The sequence below is a fragment of the Aricia agestis genome, chromosome 9 (assembly GCF_905147365.1).
Source record: "Aricia agestis chromosome 9, ilAriAges1.1, whole genome shotgun sequence".
In the NCBI taxonomy this organism is placed as follows: Eukaryota; Metazoa; Arthropoda; class Insecta; order Lepidoptera; family Lycaenidae; genus Aricia; species Aricia agestis.
In genome coordinates this window covers 11,890,207-11,902,920 of record NC_056414.1, presented here as the reverse complement: position 1 = coordinate 11,902,920, position 12,714 = coordinate 11,890,207, and the positions used below count along the sequence as shown (strand labels likewise).

Sequence of the window (12,714 nt, the reverse complement as noted above, 5' to 3'; positions counted from 1 at the left end):
GGGGGGCTCTATGATGGTACGGAACCCATCGTGCGCAAATCAGACTCGCACGTGGCTGATTTTTAAATTGTGTTATAATTGCACAAATTTATAAAAAATGCTATTGCATTGCTGTTAGGAAACGAAATATGAATACTGTTAAAATTGAAGACAAAAACTATTCTGTATAAAGGTTTTTGTTGAGAATAAACAGTGTGTAGGAGCAGCCCGAGCGTCACGAGTTTCCCCATACAAATATGAAAAATTTTTTTGTCTTTCAGCGCTGCCACTTTCACAGTGAACTCTCTACAAGAAACACGTACACACCCTAAAGTATTATCACTTATTTTTGTTACACCCTGTAGAGATAGCACTGTTCCACTATTAACTTTACTGTATTAATAGTGCAATTAGTGTGCCTAAGGTGTTCTCATATTGATATTATTTAACAAGCAGTTATATATTTCAGTAAAAGCTATTTCGCCTTGTACAGCTGCATACATAATCCGTATATAATACGACATCATATTATAACATCCATAATATGCGCTACTCGATACAACTAATATTAATCAATTAAGGAAATGACCTTATGAGTCGTAAAGAACATAAAAATATGCAATAAATTCCGAGAAGAAAGTTTTTGCATAAATATTGCCATATTTCCTTTTATTACATGTTTTACTGTGTTTTACGTAACTCTATAAAAGCAAATAAAAACTTAAATGAACAGTTATATCTACATAATAGATTGCATGTAATACTATCTTTTGTAAATGAAATGCGTCACTTTCATTTGAATAATTGATTAACTATAAAACTTTAAATGTCTGTTTTATGTAGCTATTATGCAATTTTTAATAATACGTGTTAATCTGAATTTTATGTTTATTTTATAATTTTATTAATATACACTAAGTTTTTGACAGTGTATATTAATAAAATTTTCACCAACGTCTGCTAGTGTCAACAGCTTGTTAAAATGTCATGTCTTCTCTTTCATTCATACGAAAAACGAAAGAGGTAACATGATACTGATTCGAGCGTTAACTTTAACAGTCGTTGGTGAAATTAGACCTGTGGCTGCCTTCACATTAAGTCGCGAGCCGCGCGGCAGCACTCGCAACTTAATGTGAATTGGGAAGGCAGCCTTAACTTAACCCATCAATCCCCAAGCGGCAGCCGGCTGCCGGCTGCTGCATAACAATTGAAAATCTATTGTCTGCGATAGGTACCCACGATGGAGGTGCTACAGGTATCTAAAAGATATGAGTGTTAAGTGTAATTCCAGCAACTCCTATTTTTGGCCCTATCACGTAACCTATCTAAGTAATTACTGTGATTTTGTCGCCTGATTTTTTATGGAAATTACAGATGATTGAAAAACAAGGATTGGCGAGTACCTATTTAGAATTTCACTGACGTAATTATAAATAATCTGACTGATGAAATCAAAATCCTTAAGCGAAAAAAATCTGCGTACCAGAAAAAGCGACGTATTTAATAATTATATCATAATACGAGCTTTTGCTCGCGGCTTCGCTCGCGTTAAAAAGTATTATTATATAGAAACTTTCATACCCTATTTTAACCCCTTGGAGGTAGGATTGATCAAAATCCTTTCTTAGCGGATGCCTACGTCATATTATCGTCTACCTGCATGCCAAATTTCAGCCCAATCGGTCCAATGGTAAGTTGATAGATCACCATGTCAGTCAGTCACCTTTGAGTTTTATATATATATAGAAGATAGATTTGAAACCTCAAAGTAGTCCCAAACTATCCCGGCCCCATTTTCTCGACAAATGCTTTTACCTTGGATGTCGGAATGTCTAATCTATATTCATATCTTTAAAATATAAATTTCTATAAACAAATTCTAAACTATAATTGCCACAAATGCCATTTGAATGAACAAACCGATCGTTCATTCATGTATTTCCCGCGTTTTCCGTACGGAGGTTATCGCCGTCGGGCTCATGAACTTGAACTTCGCGCACGAAGGGCCGCGGCACTTTCCCTGAGAGTGAAAGTTATATACTACAGGGTATTTCGATGATGTTCGATTTTTCAGCCATTTTGTTTTTTTCATTTGAAATGCATAAGGAATAGTTCATATAAATATAACTTCACGTGCTATTTGGAGACAGAAAAGTGTTTTATCTTTGTTATTCTGTTAGTAATGTACTTAATTCTCATAAAAAATATATATTTTAGAAATATAATTATAAGAAACTACCCAAAAAACATTGAAGTAGTAATAAAACTTTCGTCATAAATATATTAATGTATGGTCAAACTCAAAGCTTTCCTTTAAACAAGAATTCAGACGACCGAATTTTAAAAATAAATCTTTGAGCAAGCGTAATCTTATATCTTTAAACGAGCAATTCTTGTATATATATAATTGGAATCTCGGAATGGGCTCCAACGATTTTCATGAAATTTAGTAAATAGGGGTTTTCGGGGGCGATAAATCGATCTAGCTAGGAATCATTTTTAGAAAATGTCATTTTATTCGTGTTTTATTTCGATAAAACACGAATAAAACGACATTTGACCGAGCTTTGCTAGGTATTCGTACCTAGCAAAGCTCGGTCAAATAGCTACTACTTTATTTATTCTTCATGCACAACTCACAAGGTTACAAAGACACATTTAAACGTTTGTAATATAACTTATTTAACTTTACAAAAATTTAAAGCTTTTTTATTCAAAGTCTTAAAATCCGAATTCGCACATTTCACAAATTATATTACAACTTTATAAAAATATAATTCTCATGATTCAATTGAAATCACAAACGTAACATTGTGCGTCACGACTGGCGGAAAGGTCGCAAATGAAACTGAAACGACCAAATAGTTGCGTCAGCACGCGAATTGTATCAGTGAAAGTGCTAGGGTAAGTTCAATGACTTTACGTAACAACTGTAATTTTCTTTTACAAGCGTTATGCAAATGTGACATGCATTTTTGGATTTCTATTCGGTTTGAAATGCGAGTGAAAACGCTACGTATTTTGTACTTAATTAAGAAAGTTGTCTAGTCATTCATTAAAACGCATTTTTATTTAGTTTAATTTGTCATATTAGGTATCTCGAGGAACTTAAAAATCACTATTAAGTATTAATTTAATAGTTGTTGTATTAACCTTAAAGTTAAGTATGTGTTACTTTATAATTGTGAGCAGCTGTTTCTAAGTTTTACGTTTAAAACGAATATATTTATTATTTTGTTATAATAACTATTTCAACATTTTCATTTTCAAAATATATGTATTTCAAATATTATGTAAAGTTTATGCCCACTTGCACCATTTTGGGTTACAGTAAACCGTCGATTAAATATATTTTGATAATTTTCTCTCGATAACTTCGACTTTGAAGTTTTCTTGTTTAGTTTACGAAACTGTCTTTTCAGACTTTGTTGATATTTTCAATATACAAACAAACAAATGTAATAAACATATTGACAATCTTGACAACTACTACAAAATTTTATTTTATACCATAAATATCTTTGTACATTTGCACGAAATAGAAAATCTATGGAGTAGCAATTAATTTATTGAGCTAAATTTCAATTCTTTGATGATGTGATGTAGAGTGTTAGGCCGCGCTAACGGCATAGTTAACGCATCGTTAGCCCACATAACATACAGGTAAACGTATTGATAATGTTCAAAGTTTGCGCATATCCTTAACTATAAATAAACTAATAAATAAGTTAAACTAATCATTTTATTTGTTAGTAATAACTAAATAAGTGATTAGTTTCATAGAGTTCATAGGTTTTTTCATTCAGACTTCTTTTGTTAATTTAACATATTGATATCGCTATTAAGATTTTTAACTACACTATTAAAACTTAAGCTAAAACTTTTAAAATGATATGGACTATAAATGATAATATTCGGTGGGTGTTAAATCTTTAGATTTAACACCGAATATTATCATTCCTCCTCCTAAAGGAGCCTACCTCAATATGTCTCTACAATGTGTGAACATAGCTTAGACTACTAAAAAAAGTTCTCAAAAATGTTTAATAATGCCTAATACATCTTTACGATTACGTAGGCGTCTACGAACCGTGCAACGAAAAAAAGTATATTCAACGAAGTCCAAGAAGTTTTCTTGAAGTAACTAATAAACTTTTTAAGTTAAATCATCATAAAAATTAAATAAAATATAATAATACATAACAATAACAGCCTTATTATTATATTTTATTATTGTTAGGGCTTTCCGTTACGATCTTTCGTAGTAATGTTTTTCGCAGTATTGTTAATAAGATACTCGTAACAGTTCACACTCCAATAACCGATATTATTAACTGCATGAATGTTAAGCTGGTGCACACTAGATCACATCTGTGAAAGCTTTCCTTTTATTTTAATTATATTTATTAATTTACCGTTAAAATATGTGTAAGTGTTATAAACGGGTATTTTATTTTATTAGTATCTGATAATAGAGTATTTTATTATGTGTTAAAAGACAAAGTCTTATCACCAAAGTGAGGTAACATTTTAACTTAAGAAAAATAAAAAAAATATCGCCATACAAATTTAATTAAAAAGCAAATCTTTCAATTAAAAAAAGATTTTCCTTGTTTATAAAATTGCTTTCTCCGTCCAAAACTGAGTAATAAAACTTGTCTTATCACTCTTCACTTGTCTTCACACACATTTTTTTTAATTTTCGTGGTCATAGATAATACAATATAATTATTTACTGAGATTCGTGGTCCAGTGTGCTCTCATCCTACAATGATGTGTGGTAAGGAGACTGACGGTTATCTGGCTAGCTCATAGCTGTACACAACGGTATACTATACTATACCATATGATAGTCCGAGAGACCGCGGCCGGTAATGGTTATTGATTGGAATTAGTAGTCCCGTGGTTAGTGAGATATAGTTTCAGATCCGCACGTATTTTATTGAATGTAATTTAAAAGCTCCAAGTGTAAGTCAACAAATTTAAAGTTTAATTAAAATTATTCGTATTCGCTTTATCTACCAATTTAAGTTTTAAGTTATGACTTTTGACAGTATATTATTTAGGTAATTAAAAAAGAACACAATTTTAGGGTTAGAATTTTAAATTTAAATATTTGAAAATTTAAATTATTAAATATGAAGTCTATTAAAATTTACGGTTCCATAGCTAAATTGCTATAGATGTTGTGTCTAATACTGTCTATTCGATGTAAATCACTTAAATTTTTATTTTCACTAAAATAATCTATAACCGAGAAAGTTACCGAAATGACCAATGTATGTAAGTAATGTATTTATAAATATGCCCATCGAAGGGTCCTCACCTTTATCAGGAGCGTGACGAGCAGCAGCAGCAGCCTGGTCCTCCTCATAGTACCGGTCCAGTCAGCAGGCCTGCGAACAACGCGACACATGTCAGTCACTGGGTACGAGCGCTCGCGGCGCTACACGGTCAGCGCAGCACGCATCGCTGCGGGGACACGCTCACACTGGGGCTGCGGCGGTCCCCACTCCCCACTCGCTGCCCCCACGTGGGCCAGCCCCCCCTCTCCGCGTGGCCCACTGACCGACACCCGCCGGAACTGCACCGGCTCCCGCTGACGCGCTCCCGTTGCGCCGAGAGGAAACTCGGCCTTCGCAAGGTCGCGTTAGCTCTTATTTATATATCTAGTGTCCTTCGTAATCGTATATTAGAGGAGTAACCGAGAAGGTAGCGTAGAAAGTGTGAAATTTCTAAACTCGCGACGGGTGAATGGATTGACCATTTGTTCAGTGTTTACGTCGAAACATAAATCTTTAAACGCGAACAGTAAATTGTGGAGGCACTTTATTTTCATTATGTCCATGTAGTACTTAAGAAAATATCGGGAAATAAAGCTTTATATGTAGTTTTGTTTTAGTAAATGAATATTGAGAATTGATAAATAATATGAATATATTCTCGACTTCATTTTACGTACGATCGACTTTTTTTACTAGTACCGAGATAAAGTAACGTATAACGACTCTTAGATAATTTATCTTTGTCATAATAATTATGTGATTTAAAAAGAAAAAAAATATAAGCAATTTCGCACCTTCATCTCGATAATTCCAAATGAAGTGTTTACATTTGAATATGGAGTTTTTCACGTACATTCCCGCGCGCGATGTTCGTGGCATGGCAGATTTCACCCCAGACGAGAGGCGGTAGAAAGTCACATCTCGTCGGTCGCTAGATATCGCTACACGTCGATATTTTAATTTCTACATCAATCTGACGAGCCCTCCGGCTACGTCAAGTAGGTAACTCCCATAAAATTGTACTAATCGATATTGATATCCATACTAATATTATATCTGAATGCGTGTTCGTCTGTCTGAAACCTCTGAACCGATTTTGATAAAATTTTGTATGGAGATACTTTAAGGACAGGATACTTTTTATAGGATAGGAGTTCCGGCCATCAACTCACTAGTTTATAATTTTCCGCGGTGAAAACTAATAGCAAGTTTCTCTCATTCCTCGAAGTATTATTTTTATAATTTTGGCTAATTTTATAAAATTGTCTTAATTTATAACACGCCCAAAATACTTTTCCGAAATTCCAAATAAGTAAACTTGATTGGGTGGTATCATGTTAGGTTTTAGGCATTATCAATAATAATTAGTGAAGAAAGTAATTTATTTTTAGGAGCAAGAAATTACAAATTGGATAATTTTAGTTAATTTTAGAAATTCTAAAATAGCTTAAACTAATTATTTGGTCTTTAAACGCTGGCATTTGAAATTGAATTTATTATATCCTATGTATGTCGGTCAAAAAAAAATAAAAAAAATATTTTTTTGATTGTCAATGCCACGTCATTGACAATCAAAAAAATATTTATTTTATTTTTTTATTTAACTCAGGCATCTTGGCCCATATTATAAATACCTTATAGGCTAACATACATACAATTATACTAAATCTAACACTAACACTAAGCACGTATTGTCTGCGACGTGGGGCGCGACGTGTTCGGAAGTCGTCCTCGGAACCTCCTGTAGACGATTCCAATCGGCCAGAACTCCTCCTTCTCGAAGGTCGCTAGATGATGCATCGGGACTCTCACCACAAAGGATTTTATTTTAGTTTTTAAGAATATATATAAAATTTGTATATTAGTTTTAAGGTATTTGTTATATGGGCCTCTGATGCCCGAAATAAATGATTTGAATTTATGATTGCCGATGTTAAATAGGCTTATAATGCAAACTGCTGAGTATTGTGTACATACCTATAAAACAGTTAATTACATATTTTAACATCCCATTGCCCACATAAATATAACTTTAATTACTGCTGAAGCACGTCACTGTAATTTAAATCGTACTAATTTCGTACACGTTTTAACTTGCAATGGATGCAAGTTCAGCTTTCACTGTTTGTCCTAATATGATTGGGCCCTACAGATAAATGTAACCGAACACATTTTCCATCTCAAATAGATCAGCTCTCACTACAGGTCTGTTGCGGTTTCCGCTTACTCGTTCACGCTTCGTTTCCTCTGGATAGGGCTTGTTAGTGATTATGAAAGTTTTTTATTATAAATAATTTGATGTGATTACACTTAAGAAAATTTGATCGGTTGTGAACATTTTGCAAAAGGATTCGAAAAGGATGCGTCTCTGCAAAACGAACTTTACGTAACTTTACCTTTAAGCTTGACAGTAGCAGAGTTCAGTCTTATTAATTGTTCCGGATTTAGTTTTATCGTTTTTAAAAAAAATGGATAATGCCAAAGACCACTGGAAATACCACTGGACGGATCGGGCTGAAATTTGTCATGCAGATAGATGTTATGACGTAGGCATCCGCTAAGAAATAATTTTGATGAATTCTACCCCCAAGGGGGTAAAATAGGGGATGAAAGTTTGTATGAAACTATGTCAATTTTAAACCGATCGGACTTTGATACCTAATTAACAATAATACTTCTTAACGCGAGCGAAGCTGCGGGCAAAAGCTAGTTATTGATATATTTACGAAAAGGTATAATTATCTGCTACGGCGTAGCAAGCCTCTACGAAAACGATTTTACCGAAACATTAAATTTAACCTGCACAAAAACTTAACCTCATACTCCAAATATGTCTCATCACAGATTACACTCTTTCCTGCTGCTCTATAAACTTTAAAATATAGAAGTAGTCATTAGAATAACGCATGCCAACACACAAAAACATAATTGGCTATTTGGCAAACTGTACCTAACTATTGCGAATTGTACACCTCTCGGACGTCTCTATTAAATTCAATGGCGATTGTTAGTTTTTTGCGAACTAAGTTGGCGAGCGTTTAAAAGCCGTTTATTTGGCAAACAAAAGCTCTAGTTTAAATGATGTTTCGGGCCGTTTGTCCACCGCCGCGCCGCCGTCAACTGGACGTCACCGACAAATATTAAAATGCCACTTTATGTCCTAGGTTTATATAGGTTTCATTTTCTACCGACATTGGTCTAGCGACCCATGATACCGCTTCTTTGTAGTGGCGAAGGGCGAAATGAAACCTATAGCTTAGCCTACGTATAAACAAAACTAAGAAAACTTAACTCCTATACTCAACCGTTTTGAATTTGGTTCCTTTTCGCACACTACAATAAGACAATAGCTACGAAACACTAATACTCTTTACGAAATAAAGCCGTTGACAATAATTGTCACTTCTATAAATACACAAAATTGTGCATCGATTAACACAATTTTGTGTACTTATTTATAGAAGTGACATACATGCATAAAGTATACTGTATTCGGGTCTCATTTTGTAGACTCGCGGAACGAATTTTTGACACAGTTACTCTTCCTTAGTGTTTTATCACACTGGCGATTAGCGAGCGATTTGAAAGCGATGCGACTGCGCAGCGCACACGCCGTGATTGCGTGACGTGGACATCATTTTGTACACTGGTCTACACGGGTCTAGGGAGTGACGTCAGAATCCATTTTGCTGCTGAGTGTTCAAAACGCCGAAGGCGCTGCGCAGTCGCGTCGCTTTCAAATCGCTCGCTAATCACCAGTGTGATAAGACCCTTAGTTTTTATTAATCGTAGAGCCTAGGTCATAAAGTGGCATCTTATTTGAATTATGTCGGTGACGTCCCGGTGACCGAAACGGCCTGTCGTTTTTGACCAAACCGGTTGTAGCCCGAAGCTCGACTGTCTCTCTGAATAAACGTCTATTATTGTTCTGTCAAAATACTGATTAGTGGCCGGCAAGTGGGCCAGTCGTATTATTTAACAGCCCGTATTAACCGGCAATCAGTGAAAGCAGTTTTGCGTCTACTCATTTTGTAGATCGGTTTTACATTTTATTGACACTGCAATAACTGTTACAATTTGCTTTAATATTTTTATTTAGACCTAATTAAGACAGTTTTAAGTGGGAGAAACTAAGTTCAAAGATCGTCGTACTGTAATTATATTTTAAGGCCCTTAGCGCTATTCGTATGCATAAACTTTTTGTAAAATATTAATTTGATCTCTGAAAAACTTATTTTGTGTGTACTATCGCATTCAAACATTCCAATGAATCATCACTTACAAATTCTAGATGGCATGAAACAGATATTATACCATAATTATTATAGAAGCAACGAAATATTAGCACCGATAGAAAGTACATATGTTGTGTAATTGGAAAGTTAATCTCATTAAATGTAAAATAAAAGTAAATTATGAGGAAATTCGTTCGCTCATTACTGTCTTATATATTTTCATTAAATGTAAAGACAAAGAATAGTAATTATAAAGAGATATGATGACGAATTGAAGTAAAGCGTTTGTCAAGTGCATTGCAATCTATCTATATTCTATATAAATAAAAATGAATCCAAATATCCCTTGCTCACGGCATCACGCGTAAACGGCTGGACCGATTTTGCTGAAATTTGGTATCGAGATACTTTGAGTCCCGGGGAAGGACATAGGATACATTTTATCCCGGAAAAATGTACGGTTACTGCACAATATACTTTTTTGATTTACGCGTAAACTATTCAATCGATTTTGATGAATTTTGGTATGGAGATACTTTGAGTCTCGGGAAAGGACAAGGGATACTTTTTGTCTCGGAAAATGTACGGTTCCCGCACAATAAACTTTTATGATTTTCGCCTAAACTATTTAATCTATTTAATGTTTGGTATGGAGATACTTTGAGTCTCGGGAAAAGACAAGGAATATTTTTTGTCCCGGACAATGTACGGTTCCGGCACAATAAACTTTTATGATTTTCGACTAAACTATTTAATCTATTTTGATGAAATTTGGCTGATGATTAATTCTAATCTATTTTTCTTAATTATACCAATTCGAATTAAATAATCATCGTTAAGACAGGACAACGCCTATCGGGTCAGCTAATACAAAAATAATATAGAGTGGATATTAGAAATTTAAATGTATACGTGTAATGTATACGCCTATACAATAAAATCCCAGAAAATGTTCAAAATCTACCTTTAAACAAATTTAAAAAAGCAGTTAAAGAACGTTTGTGTGCTAAAGCGTATTATAAAGTCAATGATTTCTTCGAGGACAGCACACCTTGGGAATAGGGTGGCTCCATGCAGGTTACTTTTCTTTTAATTTTGTTACATAGCTGTAAGCCATAACATTGTAATTTTCCATTTTTTTTTGCAAAAGATGGCCCCGTGCGAGTTTCTTACGCCGGTTCTTCTCGGCGGGGTAGTTCCCGAACCGGTGGTAGGCAACGTAGTTTCTTCGTTCGACTTTCAAAAAGTGTATCATGATACCCATTTTGAATAAAAAGATATTTTATTTATTTATTTATTTATTTATTATTTATTTAAAACCTTACTATCAATACTGAGTTTATTGACAAAAAGAAAATTAAATTTTAGGAATACAAATCTCATCCGTATAAATAGCTTTTAAATTTTTTAAGTAATTTAAATTTCAATCAATATTACATTATGTAATTCATCTCTAAAGGGTATGCTCTAACTAGGGTCACAGGTCTTAAGAGGAGTCCACACCGCTCTTTTTTCCATAAAAACGTTGTCCCCTGTTTCCTCCCTGGATAATACTAGTAGAGTTATAATTTTTTCCCTAAATATCTACGGCCACTAATACAATGTCCCTATGTTTTAATTTTTTTTCATAATTTAATTATTAAATAAGATATGAACGTTCAAAAACCCAAAAAAAAAAATGGCCAGATTTTCCGCTGTGTTCAAACATCCAGAAAACAGATTTGGCTAGATTATACAAAAAAGACCTGTAAGCTTGAGCTGTGTTCCTATGTTTTATAATAAATAAAACATAGGAAAACAGCTCAAGCCTTTCTTTAATCTTTAATGAAAAAAGTACTAAAATCGGTTAAGTTTTGGAGAAGGAATCAGGGGACAACGGATCGTTTATTTTCTGCAGTTGTCTCTATCGCGTTCTGCGTTACAGGCTTGAGGTAAGGGAGACAGCTATAGATATTACACGTACTTTTTTTTCATTTCTCTAGCCCCTGGTGTATCCTCTTAACTCTTAACTAACTATACAGGGTAAGCTATTCACAAGTTTCCGATTCGATTGTGCTTAATTTATTTTGAAAGTGTATCGTGTGCAACATCCGAATATTATGTTAAGTCATGGAGAAACGAGAATGGTTTCTTTTATGATAACTGCGGCATAAGCGGCAATGTGCTGACCAATGCAGCGTTAGTGAAACAAGTCGACGTTGTAAGCCCCTTACAAATTAAAATATTTATACAATGGATAAGGCTGTGCAAAGTTTTAAAGTCTTTATATTACCTACCTTGGATAGTCGCTTCCCAAAACAAAAATACAAAACTATCACAAGGTTACTCCCAAGCTTTGAACAAAACTTTTTAGTTTTAATTCCTAATCGATATTCCATTCATATTATAGAACGATTCAAAAGAAGTAACACCATAATTGCAGCGTATATTTCTATGTAGTCTAACCGCCGCACCTACTCAAAGACATTAAGTTATGATTAACCTTCAATTTAATGAAGAGTTTGACAGATAATGTATGGAGCTTATGTCAAAAATTTGAATTAATTACATTTAAGTAATTAATGTTCCAATCTGAGTGCGGCAGTTAGTATCTAAACACGCCATGCCGAAGATACGCCGCTGAAGTTCGGCAAGATTACACCTGCAATGTATTTTAAATTACCGATGACACACCATGCCGAAATTATATTATGCCGTCGTGTTATAGCGTACAGCCGAACTTCGGTCGAGCGTAAGTTCGGCAGCGATTCGGCGGTAATGTTTTTTTTTTCGGCGCCAATTCAGCGGCGTTCGAGACATAATGTGTTTAGACACTTACTCACGTCTTAATATCCTATGATATGCCTATAAAATAATAATAGAACTGAAAAAGTAATATTATGATTTATTAAACCTATCCTAGCCTTTAATCTTTAAGGACAAAAGTATGCCCTTTTGCATAGCAACCATAGATTTCCAGCTTTTTAGCTGTTTTTTTTCTGAAGAGGAAAAGGGCATACGTTTAGGTTCGTATGCGTGGGCGCAGGTAATGGTAAATGATTGGCGAGTCACTTTCGGCTCTGATTACCGCTGCGAGCCGCGACTTGTAATTACATTGTAACGAGCTGAAAGTTTTTCTTAATTAGCGAACAACAATTCTCCAAATTTTTATTCTAATTGACAGTTCCGACTTAGAAAGTGAGTTTTCGAAAACCGATGTGTTGTAAGTTGTGACG

General features: G+C 34.3%; 1 protein-coding gene across 5 annotated transcripts in view; it reads right to left on the bottom strand.

Annotated features, from left to right (window-relative positions):
- LOC121730369 overlaps positions 1 to 12,714 on the bottom strand; it is a 39,604-nt gene that overhangs the window by 7,653 nt on the left and 19,237 nt on the right. For 4 of the 5 annotated variants that reach the window (XM_042119385.1, XM_042119383.1, XM_042119384.1 and 1 more), the window contains one exon: positions 5,306 to 5,375. In XM_042119385.1, coding sequence (XP_041975319.1) covers positions 5,306 to 5,353 — 48 coding nt within the window. In that variant the 5' untranslated portion in view covers positions 5,354 to 5,375. Of the gene's footprint in view, positions 1 to 5,305; positions 5,453 to 12,714 lie in introns of those variants that run through there. The other variant, XM_042119382.1, reaches the window with a different exon arrangement.